Below are 22,371 nucleotides of genomic sequence, written 5' to 3' on the forward strand. Positions count from 1 at the left end.
ACCTTACTGTGGCTCGTGTACGAAGGAGTACTGAATTCAATGCTAGCTGTTTTTATTTTCTCCTTCTAAGCACTTGAGACTCAATGGATTTATTTTTCATAGTCAATCATATCTGGAGAATGAGTTGATACAGTTGTTAGAATACATTTGCCTTGGCACATGCTAAGTAGAAGATATTGTGAATCTGCTCACCAGGAAATTTTCCTACTAAAGAAAGGTTGACTTTTTCTGAATGAAAGAAAGCCCTATGTTCACGATGGCTTGAATCTCATGATCCCTGTAATTTGCATTTTATGGCCAACCTGAGAGTATATTTTGGGTGGTTAATGGGAGCATTTCTTGGTCCATCAATAAGAAACAGATTGCGTGCTAAGCACACTCAGCTTTGGAATGTCGATTTCCTCTACTTAAACTCGTACAGTGGTTTGGCTTTGATAAAAGTGTTCATTGCCAAACTTCCATTCCACCAGACAAACTGAAAATGCATTAGACACTCAGGCACATTGGTCTGGTCCCACATTCTGCTTCATGGTGTTAATCTGGACGTCACTGCAATGAATGCAAATCCAAAAGGAGCATGTATTGAATTGCCATTCCAAGTGGATGGATGATGGCTACATTTTTAGGTGTTGGTTTTTTCTTTTTTTATTGCATAGGGTGAATCTGTTTGTTTTAGGTTTTGAATATAAAGATAGACCAAGCAAGATCCTCCTCTTAAAGTAAAAACATTAGAAAGATGCCATTTGTTGAAGAAAACAAAAGCCTGAGACAGTTGAGACATTGCAATATGTTAAACATGATTCTGGCTTCTGTTAGTTCCAAGTACAAAAAGCAATTCAAAAAATCATTTGTTCAACATGGCACCTACTGTCTTCCAGGCACCGTTCTGGGCATTGGAGATAGAAATACGAACAAAACGAAGTCCCTGATCCTGGTGACTTAGCATAACTCTTGGCAGAGAATAAAATTTAATACTTTACAGACTATCAAATGCATCCTGGAACATTTCATTTGGTTGGCGTGGCATTTCTATGCATTAAATGGGCTAGAAATTAAGGCTCAGAGGAAAAAAAGTGATGTGTTTAATGTCACACAGCTAGTAAATCATACAGTGGGAAAAGTGAACCTAAATGGCTTAACTCTATAGCCCAAGTTTCTCTGAATATCTTCACACTTCTACAGTAACTCTCAAAGATAAACCCTTTATTTATATGTTTATCTGATGGATTGAGTAGTAACAGATTTTTGGAAGGGACTTTGGTGCTGTTGACCTTTTTTCTTTCTTTTCAAAAGAATATTGAAAGTAAAATGTGTTGATTAATTTTGTTTCCGGTGCCACCTAACTTTCAGGTACTTTCTATTTTATTTTCAAGCAAGTTTGATTTTCATGCACATTCTTTGCTGAGAAACATCGATCCCAGTCTGTTTACGCAGTGCAGCTGTGCTCCTGTGATTTATTGCCAGGATACTGAAAGATTTTTTTCTCCTCTTTTCAGGTTGCCTAAGAACAAATGTTTTCTTCATTAACAGCAACTTTGTTGTCTAAACAATTTTCTATCCAAAGTTCAGTGATGACTGTGTCGGTGTTCCTTCAGCTGACATTTTCTGTTCTCTGCACTAGTAACTTCCCAAGTCACAGTTACTCTGAAATAGGGGACACATTTTGGTGCAATAATTACAGATACACAATCTAGAAAGGGCTATTGGAACAGTAGAGAGGCAGTTCTGGCTGCACAAACTGCCCTAGCCAAAGTCAGTGATACAGCTTGCCTAGTGAGAAGTATAGAGGATGGGCACTTTCTTAGGACTTGACAGCTATATATCAGAGATGTTGAAAACATTACCTGTACGGCATCAAAAGAATACATTTTTGGTGAAATTGTTTGTGATACTTTCACCTTCTATGTTCCTGAACAGGAGCTGTGCACACTACAAATCTGGGTTTGTATTGTAATCTATTGAAACAACCTATTTTTTTGTAACCTCTTTAAAACTTATAGGAGTTTTAAAGCATAAGATGTCTTTCCATACATTGAATGATTTTTAGGAAAATGTCATCTACAAGTGTTGCCTTTTAATAAATAAAAAGAGTTTCACATAATTTTTAGGTAAGGTTGAGAAAACAAATAGACTATTTCTATGAATAATATCTCCTATCAGAATAGCATCCTGGGAGATGCAGCTTGACACATTATCCTTCATTACATATTTGTTGAATTCATGAACAATAAAATTTAAGTGGCCAGGCATGGTGGCTCGCGTCTGTAATCCCAGCACTTCGGGAGGCCAAGGCGGGTGGATCACCTGAGGTCAGAAGTTCGAGACCAGCCTGGCCAACATGGCGAAACTCCATCTCTACTAAAAGTACAAAAATTAGCCGGGTGTGGTGGCGAGCACCTGTAATCTCAGCTAATCAGGAAGCAAAGGCAGGAGAATAGCTTGAACCTGGGAGGCAGAGGTTGCAGTGAGCAGAGGTCATGCCACCACACTCCAGCCTGGGTGACAAGAGTGAGACTCCATCTCAAAAGTAAGTGAATCAATGTGGATAGTTGGCTTTATTTTTTTTACACAAAAACCACTCTAAGTGTTTTTTGCAGATATATTTATAATCATTGGGAAGCTATGATTTAGATAGTACAAATAAATACATTCTCCCAGTTTGGTTTTAACAGAAACTCTGCCTCTTTTTATTGGACCTGTGTTCTGATAGGAATGTATGCATCTGCTAACTGAGACTGGCATTGTTAGTAGTGATGTCGTCACTCATTACATTTTGTGATCATCTGGGTTTTCTTGTTTAGGAGGAAAAATACTTAATGATAAACTATTTAGAAGACAAAAAGGGCTGGGTGCGATAGCTCACACCTGTAATCCCAGCACTCTGGGAGGCCAAGGCAGGTGGATCACCTGAGGTCAGGTGTTCAAGACCAGCCTGGACAACATGGTGAAACCCCGTCTCCACCAAAAAATACAAAAATTAGCCAGGCATGGTGGTGCATTCCTATAGTCCCAGCTTCTAGGGAGGCTGAGGCAGGAGACTCACTTGAACCCGGGAGGCGGAGGTTGCAGTGAGCCAAGATCATGCCACTGCACCCCAGTCTGGGTGACAAAGCGAGACTTCATCACACACACACACACAAAAGACAAAAAAGGGGAAACCAAACTAAAACCAATTGGGGTAATAGCAGGTAAGAAAGGGTATGTAGAAAAGTTTTTTCTGATGTATTATTCAAGAGGTTAAGATCCTCCAGAATTGTACATCGTGTATCTGAAGTTAAATGATAATGTCCACGGTTAAGGAAAGTTATATGCCATTACAAATCACATTATTTACTTTGGCATAAGAATGTTCTAAAAAAAGGTTTGATTCTCCTCTTCTGTAAACTAATACGCTCATATAGGAAGAGCTGTGTTCTTCCTACCCCTCTCACCTTACCTCTAAATTCTTTCAAATGAAATTCCCCAAAGTGGAAACACTACATCCAAGTAGCCAAAATTTGCTTCATTTTGAGGTGCTGAGTGCTACTTTTATATCAAACCATCTAGCTGTGTCTTGAGTCCTTTCCTATGAGACTTGGTGATCTCTAAACAACACTTTAATAAACGCAAAACTTCCAGTGCACATTACTCAAAAGAATTAGTCAGCTGGCTGCAACTAAACAACAGGCCTGATAGACTAAACTGAAATAAATACTGCGCTCAGATAAGCTGCATCTGTTGTGTGAGTATGGTTTTAATCAGTGAAGCCAGGAAAGAAATGAAATCTAATTCATACTTTCCCACGGTTATAGAAAGAGGAGTAACAGGAATGAGAGTCAAGAGACAATCTGAGTTTCAATCTGGCCACCAAAACTAACATATAAAGCAAACATTTATTTAATTTAGTACGGTCGTGTTTTCTTCTATTAATCAGCACATTTGGGTGGGGGGAGATACTTATTAGGTCCCCTGGAAGGTTTTCTTAGTGCCTGAAATTCTATAAACTTTGCAGTTTTGTTAGTTTTTGTATGCAACAACTTCAATATAATCGTGGGGTGTATTTTGTGAAAATCAAAATTATTTCTACTGATTATGATTTAGTATATAGTGTAACCCCACCTGTGGACGAGTGATTCTGTGGGAAGATTGGCAATGAAGAATACAGTGCTGTGAACAAGGCTACTTTCCTGTGGAATTATGTAAAAATTGGCAACCTAGAAAATGTAGCTGATACTGCCAGTGTAAAATTTAGATATATTTGAAAAATATTTTCGTCTCACTGGAATATCAGTTATAGTGTGCTTATTGTGAAACACACACATACACACACACACACACACACACACACATATGTATATGACCTGGTGGAATGGGGGGGTGAGTTAAATAATTTAGTTTATTTCATTTTTAATAAACATAAAATCTTGATGCATTTTCATTGGGTGTTACCTATCTTACCTTTCTTTTTAGGAAGAAGGCATACAGCTTTAGTTATATCCCAAAAGGTACCTATTCATAAAGGATTTTTTTCTCTTTGTCAGTTTCATATGACAAGAGCCTGTGACTTCTCAGATATCTCTTTGGGAAGTGGGAGAGGACTACTTCCAGAACCTTTGAAGTTGTTATGCAAATAGGGCATTCGTAATCCTATTAGCCAGAATTCTTATCTATCACTTGAATGAGTCTCTTAGAAAAGTTGTGTTGGTAAGGAATTAGCCCCACTTGCTTCACAAGTAAGTCAGCCAACACTATAGCCGCCCAAGAGATTTTGGCTGGCCCCTCTTCCAGTTTTCTCTGGCTTTAATCAAGGAAGTTGCTGTTAGATGCTGCCTTTGCAGTCCAAAGATGTACAGCCATCCATTTCACACGAATCAGTTGGACTAACTTTATAATAATTTCTTTGTCATCATGACCAAATTTTATGAATCAGTTACTTCAGGGACATTGCACAGATACTGGCTTGGGTATCCTATTAACACTTGGATCAGGGTGTCAAGTTTGAATGATGTATGTGTGTTTAATAAGCTCCTGCCTGTTTCTTCTCAGACACCGAGACATGTGACTATGGCTGGCACAAATTCCAAGGGCAGTGCTACAAATACTTTGCCCATCGACGCACATGGGATGCAGCTGAACGGGAATGCCGTCTGCAGGGTGCCCATCTCACAAGCATCCTGTCTCACGAAGAACAAATGTTTGTTAATCGTATGTACCAAATAGACATGAGTTTCCGGAAACTTCACTCCTTCTCATCACTCTCTTAGTTTGGTCTGTGTGCAAGTGAAAAGAAGTAGCTTTTTCAATCATAATACAACTTATCAAATCCCTCATCTGTGGGTTACTTAAAATCATCTCGCCTATGTTAAGTCCCCCATTTTGGGAAACATTCAACTATAATATAGGTAGGCGTTGGTTAGTCGGCCGGCAGTATTGGTTGAAACACTTGCTGTAGGTTGAATCATAAGAAATTGCTATTTGATCATTTTTAAATTTACAAAAACAACCAATTATTATGGCTCAATAGAATTCTTACTGTGGTTATACTTTCATAGTCTCTATTTTGAATATTTATATGCCTGTCTAAAATTACAGTTACTTTCAGTTATTTTTGTCCTGCTAATTAAAATTGAATTGTTAATAATAGTACCCTAATCTTACCTTTTGGGCATATTGATTCTCATTCAAGTTTCTAAATATTTTAAACTGTGGAAAGTGAGCTACAATCTAAGAACTTGGATAGGTGGAGATTGAAAGCTAATGAAACTTAATATCAGAGCTGTTTAATAACTCCTTCAACTGCAGCAAAAAGGAGGGCAACTGGTTTTCATGTAGCAATATGTAGAAATTTGTTGCTCATAAAGCATTTTTTTTAGGAGATAGTGTCTCACGATGTTGTCCAGGCTTGTCTTGAACTACTGGCCTCAAGTAATCCTTCCACCTCTGCTTCCCAAAGTGCTGGGATTATAGGCGTAAGCCACCATTCCCAGCCTCATGAAGCATTGTTTGATGTTCTATTAAATATTTTCTCATGATGCCTACTATCTTTTAGAAGTTTGTTAATTTGTAATCTGGATAGAGGTTCATTTGACTTTACTGCGTGATATCCTTGCCAGTGACTCACTTCGTGGTAAAAGTAAATATTTTTGAGGATAAATTTGTAGAACTGTCTAGGTGTTCACTAATTAAAATGCTTTGAAAAGAAACACGTGGCTTCCAAAATGAGGGTAGCATGGATAAGATCTGGCACATTTCATTGGGTCACTGAATTTTTGCCAATGGCGTCACTTAACAACAACAACAGAAAAATAGAACATTTCTATCATGAGTGAGGATGGAAAAAAATTAATTATAGTAAATTGCTAGGGAAATTATTGTCTATGTCATACTTTAATGCTTCACAGTGTTTGCACATTAACTTTTTCATTTAAAGCACATTGGGCAGAAGAACAAAAGATAGACTAGCAGAGATTTTTATGAGCAACTAAATAAACATGATTCATGCTGAAAATAATTATCTTTGATATATTTTTATCCATATATGGAAAAGTAGTACAAATATCTGTGTGGTTTCCTATCCCTTAGGTGTGGGCCATGATTATCAGTGGATAGGCCTCAATGACAAGATGTTTGAGCATGACTTCCGCTGGACTGATGGCAGCACACTGGTAAGATGTCCTTGAAAATGATGTCAAGTTCTACCTTCTGGAAATTTTGTACTGTGCACTGATTGCACATGACAGAGGTTGCATTAGACTGGAGACAAGTGACTTGCTCAAGGTCACTCAGTGAAACAGGGAAGGGTTAGAAGAGTTCCAAGCTAACTGATCCAACATCCAGTTCTCTCTTCAATGTTTGTGGTTCTCTTTAAAAGAGGAGTGTACTAGATTTCCATCAAACCAGAAAACCAGACGATTAGTAGAATTACCTTGGGTCTGTCTTTCAGATGGTTATCTTTGCTTTTTCTAGCTTCAGAGAAAGAAGAGAAGAATAAATGTAGGAGAAAAGTCCTTAAAAAAAAAAACCATTCCCTCTTAAAAATTGCACTGGAAATCTGCTATAAGGCATGGCACATTTCCAAGCAAAATATGCATTTATTTTATCTTAAAGAAGATTGTTGATATGATCTTATGAATCTCTGCTGACTAATTACATATTTCAACTTGTTTTCTATATTTTGAAGAAAGAAGTGACTTGGAAATGCTGGCCACAACTTTGAGAAGGCTATAATAGGTTCTTAGAACAGGTGAAGCTGTTTTGAGTCACTCCTACTAAACTCAAATAAATCTAATTTTTTAGAAAGAGTTCAAATGTGATTGGCTCGACTAGTGGTACTCAGTGCTGGCTGTTCATTAGAATCACCTGGAATATGTAATTAAAAACTGCTGCTTAGGACTTATCCCAGGTCCATTACAGCAAAACCTCTAGCCGCTGTATTTTCTCAGTGTTCCACAGGTGATTCTGAAATGCAAAGTTGGGATCCACTGGGCTAGATAGTAAGTGTAAATTAAATTCTAAATTAGAAACAAAGTGTAAAAAATTGAAGATAATTTTAAAGGCCTTTTTGTGTGTGAATTACTTAGGTACTTCAGTTTCATTCATTGTCTGCCACTTGTCTGGATTTAATGAGTTTGGCAAAATACAAGGTTCATTCTAAAACAGATGCCAATGTAATCTTTGCGTTTGGAAGTTCTGCTGTGTCTTAAGGGAAGCTGCTCCGTCATGGACACATTACTCACTTTATCTATGTGTTAGCCACTGTATTAAGCCCTTGCATATGTTTATTCCCCACAATAACTGTTACGACAGGCATTGGGTTTTCCTTCACCTGTTTGACAGGTGAAGAAAGGGAAGATCAGTTAGGCTGAGCTGTTTGCCTGGAATCACAATGCTGTTAACTGATGAAGCCAGAATTTGAACTTAGACTTGTCTCCAAAGCCACAGTTTCTTCTGACCAGTACCTTCTTGGCTTTAAATAGAGTGTATCCTTTATTAAATTTTTGCTTTGAGCAACCCAAAATAAGACCTGAGTTTCTCTCTCTGTCACCACTGTTTATGTTTAATCAGCACTGTTTCACTGTTTGTCATTGAAGTTCTTAAGTAGGTTCTTTGGCAAGATGTGAGAAAAATAGGGAAAAATAGGTTGTTCTTAAAATATGTTCCCAGTAAGCTATAGGAAACACAACCTTAGAATCAGTAGTCTCAGTTTCTTCTATTAATAATTGTCCTGGCTGGATGTATTGGATGTGTATCTGCAATTGCTGCCTCTTTATGTTTTCATTTTGCTGTACTTAGGGGGATAATACTGGTCCATTCGATTAATAGCGATTGGTATGGCATGAATCTTTATATTACACTCATTTTAACTGAAGATAATTTTGTTCTTATTAATTTCTAAGTGAACATATGATTAAGAGTTTATATTATAAACTGTTTTTTATAATTTTATTAACATATATCATACAGTGTATACATTTAATGAGTTTTCTTTGTTAAATGTGTACTTCATTCTCATGGAATAAATTGGGTTTTAGGGTGCCACTATTATGCCTACCTCCCACAAATTTCCCTTATTTATAGCCCAGTGAAAAGTGCAGGGTTTTGTGAGCCCCCATCATGTATACAGAAGCTGACTTGGCCAGGACTCAGCTGGCCATTTCTATCTAGTTACTGTTTACTTGTGCCTTGCAGATGCAGCCCATAACTTATCCCAAAGTGTACCTGTTGTCTGGGTTCCTGTAGATTCCAGCCCTGAGCCTAGAATAGCTGCATTTGACCAGGTGGAGTGTATGAAAAATCCCATTTTCCTACACATTGACCTGACTGAACCAAGTCCCATCTATTTCTAATCTGTCATTGGTTACATAGATTTGATGTGTGTGTTTTTATTCTTAGCATGTATGTGTGTTACTAGATGTTTATTCTGGTCTCTTCCTTAGCAGTTCACGTCTTTCAAGAAGTAATTCTTTTCCCTGCTTTTTATTTTTCATGGTGTCTGAGATAAAGTGTTATCCTTTATTCCTGTGTGCTTGGTTAAAGAGACTTCATATTGGCTTATATCTGGCAGCTATGTGGGTTCTGTAGAATATCTTAGGAAATTTATCTTCCCTGCCAAGTGCCATACAGGTGAGCTTGATTCATCATATATCATTATTCCTCTATGCCAAAGCAAGGCAACTCACCTACTTTTTGTCTGTGGCCATTAATTTTTAATGTAGGTACACAAATACTCTGAAAACATAACAGTTACCATTTCCATAGTCTAGAATGGTCCTAAACGTGGTAAATTGGTGAGCATTGCACCTTGTCAAAAAAGAAATATTGATTTTTCCTCTGAAATTTTCCTCTGAAACTTCCAGAGGAAGATAACATAAGCTAACATAGATAATTATACAACATAAACAAGAACCTTACTCTTAATTAGTTGGCACTTTCACTTGAAATGTAAGGATTATGGAGAATGCACCGAGGGCCTCAGTATGAAGAAGACACGTGATGAAATGTATTAACAAGCAAAGTTTATCAAAGAAATGACACAAGTAAATCCAGAAAAAAACTCTGACAGACTCTTGGTTTCTTCTTAATTCACTCTTTGTGTAAAATAGAAGTGTGCTAAGGAGTGTCCCTTAACTTTGGAACAGAACAGACCATCTGTCCTAAAGCCTGTCTCCCTCGCATTTGACTGATCTCCTGCCCACTTTCTTGCTTTTGTAACCACCCTTTCCTCTATCCTTTTCCTCTCTGACACAGCCTAGGTGTCCCTTAAACTCCTTTGTAGTTTTTTCTACAGTCACCATCCCCTTAACGGGTTCCATATGTGTGCAGGCCTTTGAATAAAACCCTTCTGCTTTGTTTCGCTGTTTACTCCAAGGTTTTTGCTTTTAAAAATATCGCTAACAGTAAAGTCTTGGTCACAGGGAGCGGTATCTGCTTATACTTAGAATGGTGTTAACTTGACTGTGTGCAATTTTAAGGACTTTGTTTATGTTTTGGAGTGCTTTCTCTCCTCTTCCACACCCTCTCTCCCTCCATTTTTTTCTTTGAAAGATTTATTAGAGCTTCTCCGTCTTGGGTGGTAGAACAGTATTAAAACAAAAAGAACCTTTCATATTTACCTTAAAGTATCTTTTGATATTTAGCCTTACAATCCAGTAAGAACAGACAAGTTTATATTAGGTCTCAATTTCAACGATCCTTTTTACTGAAATAATTAAACTTTGCTTTCAATAAACTTTCAGTAAAAATGTATCATATTGGCCGGGCGCGGTGGCTCAAGCCTGCAATCCCAGCACTTTGGGAGGCCGAGACGGGCGGATCACGAGGTCAGGAGATCGAGACCATCCTGGCTAACACGGTGAAACCCCGTCTCTACTAAAAAATACAAAAAACTAGCCGGGCGAGGTGGCGGGCGCCTGTAGTCCCAGCTACTCGGGAGGCTGAGGCAGGAGAATGGCGTGAACCCGGGAGGCGGAGCTTGCAGTGAGCTGAGATCCGGCCACTGCACTCCAGCCCGGGTGACAGAGCAAGACTCCGTCTCAAAAAAAAAAAAGTATCATATTTAATGTTATTATGCTATACAGCTAGACTAATTCAACTAATATACTAAATTAATGATGTTGTTCGGCTAAATGATCTAAATTGCCCTTATTCTTGAGATTCTGATGGATTCGTTCCACATTACTGGCCACTATAGTAGAATGTTGTTATCACTGATAAAATGCCAAATTCTTATTTCTATTATATTTTAAAAATCTATTAATTTTTTTATTTGGGGTGTTTGCCCAATAAATTTCACAAAAGTGAATTCATGAAGAAAATTGTGTCTAGTCTTATCCTTGTGATTTATATTAAGATTATTTTCTTTTAATACATTTCAGTTTTTACTTTGTCACTTGGCTTTCTCCTAACCCAGTTACTCTTTAACTTGACTATTGTAAACTTGACAATTGCTCTCTATAGCAAAATGCGCCTACTGCTTTATTGGAAACCCTAACAAATAACTTCACTAATGAATTGCTTTGCTTGTCACCCAAGTAATATCTTCAAAGACACTCAGTTAAACCATCCAAGTTAAATATACATTAAAGCTGGCAAACTTAAACAAACTTTTCTTATCTAGCTTATATACTATTAGCTGACTTATAAGTTCTTTCTTAAACCAACTGTTAAATGAATGACTAGTCAGAGTGTTTTCCTTCAAATCTGTTTTCCAGTGCTCATGACCTTTCCCTTCCCTGGCTATGAACTCTTCTTGCTCCCTTAAACTTCTTCAGTGTCTGCTCATTGCCTTCAGTATCAACTTTTAATTATTAGTGCGGCAGACAAAGCCAATCCATTCCGCCTGCCACTTCCTAAGCGATAGCATCTCAGAAATACTCTCAGTTCCTGGAATAAGCCATGGGTTCTCACTCCTGGGGTGCTTTGCCTGTTCTAGCCCTAGCGTTCAGCATATTCTCACATCTTGTCCTAATTTCATCTCACAAACAGTCAAATACCCTGCATAGCCAGGGGTCTCCTTCCAGGAAGCCTTCCTTGCTGGATATGACTCAGAGCTCCTCTTCTGTGCTCCCACATCTTTTCTGTCCTCTTCCCATCTTAACTCAGGCCCCTGTGAAATTGACTTGCTGACACTGAGCCTTCTGAGATAGGAATTAACTTTCATCTCTGTTTTTTCAGCACCTAGCAGAGTAGTTGACATAGAATAGATATTTAATAAATATTTGAATGAACAAATGATAATCAGCATACACACATTGCTCAGCCAACTCTACCTTTTGAATCCTGAAATGAACACATTATGTCTTTTGGCTGAATCTCTTTGTGACATTTTTGTTTACCAAGTTAAAGATTTTATTTAAAGTTGTACCAGTATGAAAACATCAAAACATAATGGATGGGTTTTATGGTGAAAAGACCAAAAAAAAAAAAAAAAAAGATATTCCTTAAAATAGAAGTTATAGTTGAACATAGTGCATCTTATAAATGTATCAACCAAAGGAAAACAAGTGTTTTTACTAGAAATGATGACAATTTTGTCCATGGTTGTCCTAGAAACACCTTTGCAATAAACTTTGGGAATTAAAAATGGAAAGTAAACTTTCAAACTTTGCCACCCCTGCAGGTTTGAGTTATATCAGGGCAGGTTTTCCATGAAACTTTAAGAAACCAACAATTACTCAAAACTTTGGAGGAGGATTTTTTTTTTCCAGATAGGCACATATTCCGTAGGTATACTTTCTGAAGAAAAATGAGTTTTAGAAACCTTATTATTTATATCCAAAATGGAGCGAAACAAACAAAAGGAAATATCACTCCCAAATGTTATCAGCTCATTTTACTTTTTATAGATGCTTTGGCTAAGAATGGTTTGGTTGCATAAGATGGGATAGGGCTTCATTTGTAAATCCACTATCTGAGGCTGTTTATTCAAGCGCAGAGGAAGCCAGACAGGCAGGGAACATTATGGAATCATTTATATTTGTCTATCAATATACCTCCTGGCAAAATGATTTCACAACACTGTTTTCAACTAAGGACTATAGTGTCTATGGAACAGCCCAATTAAAGAGCTATCAGAAACTCTTACATGCCTTCATCACACTGTTTTGTCTGATAAACTTCTCCAACAAGTGGTTTAAAATCAAATTGTGGAGCTCAGAGATTTAAAGCTGTCCTATTGCTTCCTTCTCTCTTGGACCCTCTGGAGTAAGATTCTCATGAGGGGATTCTCTGGGCTCCACATGGCTCCTTACTCGCCTTTCTTCAGTGATTCCCCCCAGTGCCATCAAAGCTGACCCCTCCCCACTGGACACTGGTGTCTTCAGTGGATCAGATGCACTTACTTCAAAGGGAACCATCACTCTAGATGGCCATGTGTAGAGGCGAGGACTGACGAAAACTGACATTGCCATTCCATTTTTAGAATATTGAGGAGCTTTTGGAAGATTTAGTTTGTTCTGCAGAAAAAGCCCTGACTTTATTCCTAAACATTTTAAAAATCATTTTCTGCATCCCCTTCACTTTTTTTACTTCTGTCATCTCTATGTTGTCAGGACTCAGATGTCACCCCCCATGAGGCTGCTGGCTTCCCTGCTTCCTGGAAAGTTGTCACAGCTTCCTTCTTCTCACTTTCCATTCTACAGTCGGGAGAAAACAGAGACTTTCTCTCTTCTTCATTTGTCCAAATCTGGTCAGGAAGTTCTAGAACAAATTACTAAATCACAGATTCATAAATATCTTATTTTCTAGCTCTAACCAACTCATCTTGCTATGACAGTTATGATATAAAGTAAAAAAAACCTAATTGATAGGATAATTAGTACAATTAATTGTACAATTAATCTTCATAACAAATTCTTCTTAAAAATATTTCTGGAAGATAACTCAATTTTGCATTTTGTTTTTCATTTTGGTAAGCATAGTTCAGCTTTGGCATCTTAACACCTACAATTTCCAACACCCGCTTGTCCCCCTTCACCAATTGATTCGAGTTGATGCACAAGAATAACTAGATGTGTGGATTTGACTCTAAATCCAGAGGCCCCTTCTTCTTCTTTCATAAATAAACACATTAGTCTGTCAAGCAAAGTATTGTGAGAAAAGCCAACTTTGAAAAAGGTGGAAACAATAAAGAAATAGCCCTTAACCTAGGAAGAGACACTTAAAAGGGGCAGAAAGAAGGGAGTAACAAATCACAGACCATAAACCATTATTCTTTTCCTGCAGCAATGTATCATTATTACCCTTTCATAAACACAAACGTTCCTATTCCCCTTCCTCTCCCAGATGTCTTGGACATTGTAAAGAGAATACGGAGTATTAACTAATTCCGGTGCTTTCTAAGCTTGTTTGTAGGTTTCTGCTCGTTTGAAAGGATTTCACATGATTTGGCAGAAAAACAATGCAAAACAGAATCTCCACAACAAAAATTTAAGTTTTCCTTTTCCTACCTGAAAATCTTAGAAGACTTTCTATACAGTGTTTGTAGATGGATGTGTGTCAGCTGTGGTGTGACATTAGCTCTAAGTCAAATACCATTTCTCTGTGAACAAGTCACACTGCATATCAACATTAATTTAATTATGTTAAACTTCACAGGCTTTATTGTATTAAGCCAAAAGCCAAGGAAAACATATGCTCATTTCTCATCCTTTAACACATTACTCGTGCGTGGAAGAATTCTCAGATTCCTTTTTGCAAAAGACTACTGAGTTCTTAATGAAAATTTCCACTTGTGTTGTAGTTTAATTTAATTTGGAATCAAGAACTGATTCTTCTGATTCTAAATATGAGATATTGTGAGTCATAGAGTAGCTCTAGAACACAACCCTACTCTCTGCCTTGTCTTTCAGTTCAGACAATGAGTGGTGGGTTGAACAGCTGGAAGAACCATATTTTCTCACTACTGGAAAATCATTTTATAATTGACAAGATTATTATAAAGAATAAGAAAAGGAGATTTAGTGCAGTAGCATCTCATAGATGCTTTTCCAACAGTCTTCTATGCAACCTTAAAATCACGTGCAGATATTTAAATCTAATTGCTAATTAGTTTAAGGCAATGGATAACCATGGAAAAGGCCAAAAAAAAAAAAAAAAAATGTTGAATGAGTTTTGGCAGTCTCTCCTTACATTTGGATCGTTAGCCCTTCATGACTGGAGACCTGTGCAAACAAGCTTGGGGTAAAGGAGCCTACTGGCACCATTCATTCTATGGATTAAATGCAAGTTGCTCTGTGGGCCTCTGCCTGAGGCCCCCTCTCTGACAGTGGTCTCACAGTGCGAGTAACTCACATCCTTCTGAAAATGCATTGATAATTACTGCTTTGTAGGGCAGTGAGCTCACACTATTACACAAGATTAGTGCTGTTCTCAAGAGCTGGCCAGATTGTCTTTCCCGCACAGAGGTTTGCCAGCTAGGAAAATAATGGGCATATTGCCACTTTAACAACTATCAGGAGACCCCAAGTTAGTTTTTCTTCCCTTCAGCATATTCATGTTTGTACGATCCAACTCCAGGCTGCCAGCATAGGGTAGTGACACCAAAACAAACGGCTCTTTCTCCTTTAAAACAAAGCTGCTCTTTTCTTTTCAGTTGTCGGTCAGCGAATTACCCTGTTCAACTAAAAGACAGCAGCAAAACCATAACCTCCCTTAAAATATAAATAAATAAGGACCCAGACTAGACTAACCTTAAGCAAGTACAAGGATCAGAAGAAGGTTTATCTTTACCTTGCAGGGAAGTCATTTGCCCCTAACAAACAAGACAAAGTTAAATGCCCACTCCCCTTCCAGACTGCAAACAAATGTCTATTGTGTACACCAGCCACCTAGGGATAAAAAAGTCATTTTAAAGTTACCAAATGTTTTGATTTCTGTAATAAGTAGTCTTCAGAGCCTCTTTTCAGATAACCGTTTGACCTGTGTTCTGAAAGGCTGGTGCTAACCCCAAGTGGTTATTCTGTTTGTTATTTAATGAAAAGATGGTTTCTTATCGGCGTATGTTTAAAACAGGTACCTGTCCTCTTGGGAAAGTGTTTTCTGTTTGGAATTTGCTTTCCTACTTCGGCAGTTATCTGCTTGCCCTTGGCATCCAGTGTATTTGGATTGAATTTTGTAGCTCTGGGAGTACAGCAGTGGCCCAGGTGATGAAAAGAGTTTGCACACAAAGAAGTCAGCTCTTACTGCAGGTGTCACGGTTTCATAGCTAATCTACACAAATTGTTACTGAAAAACAAACTAACTGTGATTCACACTGCAGACATTGCATTTGTGTGCTTGGGTGTTTATCTATGATCTGACCTGTCCTAAGGATTTTAGGTGGATGTTACACATTTGGCTTTGGTTCTGATGCAATTTCACCATTGATGTAAATCACTTGATAATTTTAAAAGACAGAGTGGAAAAGAATCAACTGCTGTAGGTGAACATTTTAGTCAGAAAGAAAATCCAGATTATAGATAGAATGGACTTCAACAGAATAGAATGTAGTCAGGTTGGTAAATACTGGTTCACTGAGGTCTGTCTTGCAAAGTGTTCTCTTTGTGTTTTCACTCACAAAACTGAGAGAACATATCCCAGACAATCTTTTAATTTTTTTTTTTTTTTTTGCTACATGGAGTACATAATCACGATTTGGGGGGACATATTCTAAGTTCTCTTTTGTTAAGTGGTGTAGCTGTTGATTCATAATATAAGAATAGATACATATCACCACCTAGTGGTCGTATTGTATTTTGTGTTTCAAACCGCATTTGCAGCACTCCACCCAGATACACACAGGAATAATACTATCTGTAAATCAAGTTCCTGTAGCTTTGAGTAGTTTCTAAATTCTAGTATAAATTGCATGATACTGTGATCCTGAAAGTTAAATGTGAAATGAGAGGATTTTTCAAACGCAGCATGAAACTAACACATGTAGTGCTTAGTAAAATCCTAGCAACTAAGGCATATATTAGGACCTATCTGTCCTGTGTTTTCACTTTATACACAATAGTAGAACCCTCGAGAAAGTTTTCCTTGGCCAGTTTCCTTGGGAGGTGAACCGAGAGGGCTTTTGCGGGGTTTTTAGAAATGATTTTTTTTTTTTTACTGTGAACTAAATTAGCAATGTTTGGAGGAAAAGAGAGTAAGTGAAGAGCAGTGACTGAACCGTTCAAGAGAAAAACTTCCAAATCATAGTTTGAAGTTCAGTAAGTTCTCCCAACAATTAAAATAATATATTGTGAATGGCTTGACTAGACATGTATCAAGAATGGTTTTTCCCAAAGGGGTGTGCTTGGCAAAATCCATAAAATCTGTACAACGTCATCTTTAATTGGCCATTCAAGGTAATCTAAACTATGGCGAATTTTAAAAAACAAAAGGTGACTGCATCTAAGCTGAAAAATTGTAGATAATATATGGATAGATAGAGAGTTGGAAAGTAGGCCCTTGGCAGTTACAGATTCAAGATTTGCAGTTCCAGTTATACATGAGATCCTGAAGGTCTGCAGTATGAAACATTTGTACTTTTTGCTCAGGCACAAATTAGAACTGTACTCAATGACTGGCTAGTGTGTAAAAACTCTCGGTGAGCTCTCAAGTCTGTCTATTGGACAGCTCAGTTTTCCCCTTGCAAGAAGTAGGTTGCTGTCTACTCTCCTGACCATTTTGGTTGTTCTCTACTGTATTTATGGCAGGAAATTATCTGCTACACAGATGTGTGTGAATAGAAGCATTACCAAGTCTTAGGTCTTAGGCACTTCTTTAATGCCAAGAAGTACTGTATGTGTAGGGGTGTGTGTGTGTGTGTGTGTGTGTGTGAGAGAGAGAGAGAGAGTCTCAAATTTATGACTCACAGAAATAAGAACTTTAATTTTGTCTAGTGTCTATGAAAATTCTGTCTCTTTTTATTTATATTGTACGATTTACGAGCCAGTAGAGAGGAAAAGAAACAGAAAGATTCTAAACAAAGTCTCTGACTCTTCCAGAGAACCAGTGTTCATTGATTATTCTTTGTGGTTATTTGACCAAGTTAAGGAGTTGTGAAATCTCAGTGAAAAGAACTTGAAATGGGTTGAGTATTATAAAGAAGCGCTAGTTATTGATTAGGTTGTGATAAGAACAATTGCTCTTAAAACTTCTTAGTCTTTTGCTCATAGATGAATTTGCTTCTCTGTGTGATGTGCAAGGGCAAGCTAGGACTTGACTGTGACAGCAGTGACTGATACTGGATGGTCTGGTTTCCTTTCTTCAACTGAAAGTAGTGCTGAAGATGAACCCAAGAAAACTCATTTTTTAACACAAAGAAGGAGAAAAAAACTTCTGATTTATTTCTAAGTCTTATCTATTTCTGAAAAACTGCTTTTGTTTTGTTTTGTTTTGAGATGGTGTCTCACTCTTGTTGCCCAGGCTGGACTGCAATGGTGTCATCTTTGCTCACCACCGCCTCCCAGGTTCAAGTGATTCTCCTGCCTCAGCCTCTCCAGTAGCTGGAATTACAGGTGCCCGCCATGAAGCCTGGCTAATTTTTTGTATTTTTAGTAAGACGGGGTTTCACCATGTTGGCCAGGCTAGTCTCGAACTCCTGACCTCAGGTGATCCACCTGCCTCAGCCTCCCATATCGCTGGGACTATAGTCGTGAGCCACTGCACCTGGCCCTGAAAAACTGATTTTTTAACCTTTGCAAAAAGGCAGTTATCCATCACTGCATAAGGAAAAGGTCTATTAGTGTACATTACATTTGTATCATCAGTTTGTTTTGTTCATGCTTGTGATGCTAGTTATCTGCTGAGATTTTAGGTCATCGATCATGGCCACCTGGTGTGTATTTTAAAAGATAAAAGATATCTCTGAATGACAATTGGGACTTCCTAGACACTATGTAATTAGAAATTCTCCTTGAACAGATGTAAACCCCATCTGAATTTGGTAGATTGTTGGTAACTTTCAAAAGCAGAGACCTCTCCCCACCCACCATCATCTTTTTTTCCTTGGTATATTGATTGAATTAAGTTGGAGACTTGCAAAGAACTGGGAAGGAGAGAAATAACTCCAATCATTCTGAGTGAGAAAAATAGTCAAATCACTCTGAGACACATGGAATTGAGGTCACTCTCTGAGGGTTAAGGATGCTGGCATGCACAGAAGTCATGTGCACTGCAGAAGACCTGCAGGATGAGTCTTCTCTTTTGTGTTATTGTGAGACAGAAATAAATTTTTGACAAGTACAGATTATTTGGAACAAAATAATCGAAACATTTAGCGTTCAATAGACTTCGATGAATAGCTTCAGTCTCCTCTGAGTTTTCACCCTCTGTTAGGATTGGTTCACAATGAGTTCTCTAGTTTGTGGAGAGAATCATACTTATTAGCTGTTAGATTTTGTCCAGGGTTTTTTGAATCATTTTATTATGTTGGCAACTGATTTGCTTGAGTTCAATTGGGGAAAAGAAAGAAAACAATAGCTGAAAAGTGACTGATTCCTGCTTAATTGAAATGGTTGCCCTTTTTGGCATGTTATTACAGATCTGGAGAACTAGTTAATTAATTGGACTCTAAAAATAAAGCAATTTTATCATATATTATCCAGCATTAAGCAGTTATATACTAGATATAAAATAATTATCTCTTAATAAAATGCAAGAAAAATGTACATCTGAGATGGCTTTCCTCTACATCAACTATTTGCTTTTTTTTTTTTTTTTTTGGAGACGGAGTCTTGCCTGATCCTCCAGGCTGGAGTGCAATGGTACGATCTTGGCTCACTGCAACCCCCGCCATCCAGGTTCAAGTGATTCTCCTGCCTCAGCCTCCCAAGTAGCTGAGATTACAGGCACCCGCCACCATGCCCAACTAATTTTTTGTATTTTTAGTAGAGATGGGGTTTCACTATGTTGGCCAGGCTAGTTTCAAACTCCTGACCTCGTGATCCACCCACCTCGGCCTCCCAAAGCGCTGGGATTACAGACATGAGAAGTGCTGGGATTACACGCATGAGACACTGCACCCAGCAACTCTTTAATTTTTTTTTTTTTTTTTTTTTGAGACGGAGTTTCCCTCTGTCGCCCAGGCTGGAGTGCAGTGGCGCGATCTCGGCTCACTGCAAGCTCCGCCTCCCGGGTTCCTGCCATTCTCCTGCCTCAGCCTCCCGAGTAGCTGGGACTACAGGCGCCCGCCACCTCGCCCGGCTAGTTTTTTGTATTTTTTTAGTAGAGACTGCACCCAGCAACTCTTTAATTTTTATGTCACAATTTCCTCTGCCATCAGAAGAGAGTGAAAATGCAAAGTAATTTTAGGGTTCTCTTACAGGTATAGTAATGATCTAATTCTTGTCCCTGGGTGGCAACAAGAGTTTGAGGTATGTAGCTGAGCTTGAGTCCCTGAGGCACAGACAAACATGCAAGGGAATGACCAGCATTTATTTTTACCTAAGGGGTTAAAATGAATATCCCTAACCCATGCTGGCTTCTGGGAATAATTCTTAGTTTGCACATTCAGCCCTAGAAGAGGGTTGATCCAGGATAGATCACTCAGGATGTTTGCTCATAATTCCAAGTGAAGAACAAAGAAATCCAGATGGGAGGTACTGAGTTTTTCCCTGCTAATTCCAAGAATCTGTATTCCTGTATGTATGAGACGCCATATTGTGCGAGAAGATCTGTTACACTCTTATAACCCATAATTGATTCCCTGAGAAGGGATTTCTTCTTAACATTTAACTTTAGTGAAAAGAAAAGTACATTATTGAAGCTAAAGTTGAATATTTTTTTTATACTCTCTCCCTGTAAGTAATGTTAAATAAGGCTGTAAAGAATTCAGAAGGACACAAAGAAAGTTGTTAAGAAAACTGGAGTTTTCTTTGCTAAGTCAGTTTGGCAATAACATGAGGCAAAAATCAAAGCATCCTAGCCAAGATAAACCTGCACAATGGAATGATCAGATATGAGGTAATAGTGTGACATGCCTGTGGGTATCAGACATTCTTGTAAAAACCACAGAGCTAAAATTTAGTCCTGCACCATTAAAACACAGCTCTGCCAAGCAACAACAGGAACACTCGTTTTAAGTCATTGCTGCAAGCCAAATGTAATTCTCACCCAAAACAATTAAATCTTTTACCAGAGGCCTGAACCTGGGCAACTTGAGCCCTGAGAGTCACTTTAGTGGCATAGAATCCGAATCTCATTTCAGTGTGAAAATGAGATGGTTATTGTTCAGATCAGGAGGAAGTGTCAGCTGCAAAATACAGGGCAGTCAAGTGACTTTAGTAACTTGAAATGATATTCGTTAAGACTAGATTTAAAAATGGTTAGCTAAGAAATTTGTATTTTTTGTGAGAAATGCACATATCATTTTATAAAGTTCATTTTTAGCAATTAGATAAATAATGCTCACTCTAGAGAACTTGGAAAATATAAAGAGTAAGAATATATAGAATAAAATATCTCAGTCTCATATCATTCAGACATAAACTCTGGAAGATTTTGCTGCATTTGCTTTTGGTCTTTTATACGCACACACACATGCAAACACAAACATGCACACATACATCCACCTATATACACAGCTGTATCTGAGAGCATGAGTAAAATTTGGATCATTATAATATAATAATTTAACACTTCTTTTACTATCCCCCATCTTCATTTATTCTTCAAAGAAAATGTTAAATGGTGATATAATATTCTATTTGTTTGGCTACATCAATTTATTGAACATATGTTTACTCTACAAATTGTTTTCCCTTTACTGCTGATAAACATAATATTTCATATAAAATGTCATTCACATCTCGGATTATTTTTTAGTACAGAATTTTAGAAGTGGAATTTTGGAGTCCAAAAGCAAAAACTTTTTGAGGCTCCTGATATGCATTGCCAACTGTTTTCCAGAAAGGTTATTTACTTCCACTGGCTATGTCTGTAATTGCCCGTCTCACCTATTTGCTAGCAGCAAGCAGGATCTTTGATTAGGGATTGGTGTGGATTGGGAAGAAAGAAACACCCTCTGTGGTTCATTATTTCTAAGTATCAAAACTATTTATTAAACAACATAAGTATGTGCCAAACATAGTTTCTGGCACTGAGGAGACAGTAATGAGCAAAAGAAACCAAAGCCCTGTCCTCGATGAGTTTACATTCTACTAGGGAGAGAAAAATGCAATCAGTGAGTAAATTATATAGGATGTTAGAATATGATAAATGTTATGAAGAAAAAGAAATTAAGAAAGGGAGATGGGACAGTGTAGGTAGGGACAAAGAATGAGGGAGTAATGCACAGTGTACACATCGTATTAGGACGTTGGAAAATTTTCCACCTTTGAGGACATTACTGGTTTCCTGTAATAGACTAGTTGGAAAGTAAGCTAGAAAATATTGAGCTCCTAAATCCAAATTTAATATTCAGTGAACTCTGGAATCGTTGACCATAGAGAGTACTAAATATAGATTGTGTTAGTTTTAGTGGATTCCTATTCTTTGGTTTTAAATTTTTATCCTACTTTAACTCATTCATTACAAACAACTTAGTTCTGTATCAGCAACAGGCAGAACATGACATATCTCTGCTTTGTTGATTATCTACTAAAGGAGAGTATCAAAAATGTAAAAAGGAGGCTTGGTGAGTGGAGGCTGAGGGATGATGAGGGAAATGAGCAACGAAAAGGAAAATAGGGAAAGAATTAGAAAGCCAGTTCAGAGCCAGTGTGAGTTCCTGGTTGCAGGGAGACCTACCAGTCAAGGAGTACTTCAGTGAGTATGGTCCCCTGAGCATCTTTTCCAGGCCATTTGGAGAGTAACACAGTGGGGCCATTTAGGCTACAAGTTGGATTTAAATTTGCTTCACTTCTGGATTAGGATTTCCCCTGAGAAATAAAACCACCCTTCATGCTGTATTTCGGCAAAAAAAAA

At 37.9% G+C, this 22,371-nt stretch overlaps 1 protein-coding gene and 1 long non-coding RNA gene across 4 annotated transcripts in view; one reads left to right on the forward strand and one right to left on the reverse strand.

The window, feature by feature from the left end:
- LOC108543111 (uncharacterized) overlaps positions 1-14,211 on the reverse strand; it is a 31,222-nt gene extending 17,011 nt beyond the window's left edge. Inside the window, exon 1 of the long non-coding RNA XR_001889468.1 lies at positions 13,926-14,211. This is a non-coding gene — a long non-coding RNA (uncharacterized LOC108543111). The remainder of the gene's footprint in view (positions 1-13,925) is intronic.
- VCAN (versican) overlaps positions 1-22,371 on the forward strand; it is a 114,000-nt gene that overhangs the window by 78,824 nt on the left and 12,805 nt on the right. For all 3 annotated transcript variants that reach the window (XM_017893435.1, XM_017893436.1, XM_017893437.1), the window contains 2 exons: positions 5,026-5,184; positions 6,562-6,644. In XM_017893435.1, the coding sequence (XP_017748924.1) occupies positions 5,026-5,184; positions 6,562-6,644 (242 nt within the window). The remainder of the gene's footprint in view (positions 1-5,025; positions 5,185-6,561; positions 6,645-22,371) is intronic.

The sequence above is a fragment of the Rhinopithecus bieti genome, unplaced genomic scaffold (genome assembly GCF_001698545.2).
Source record: "Rhinopithecus bieti isolate Rb0 unplaced genomic scaffold, ASM169854v2 scaffold_23411, whole genome shotgun sequence".
In the NCBI taxonomy this organism is placed as follows: domain Eukaryota; kingdom Metazoa; phylum Chordata; class Mammalia; order Primates; family Cercopithecidae; genus Rhinopithecus; species Rhinopithecus bieti.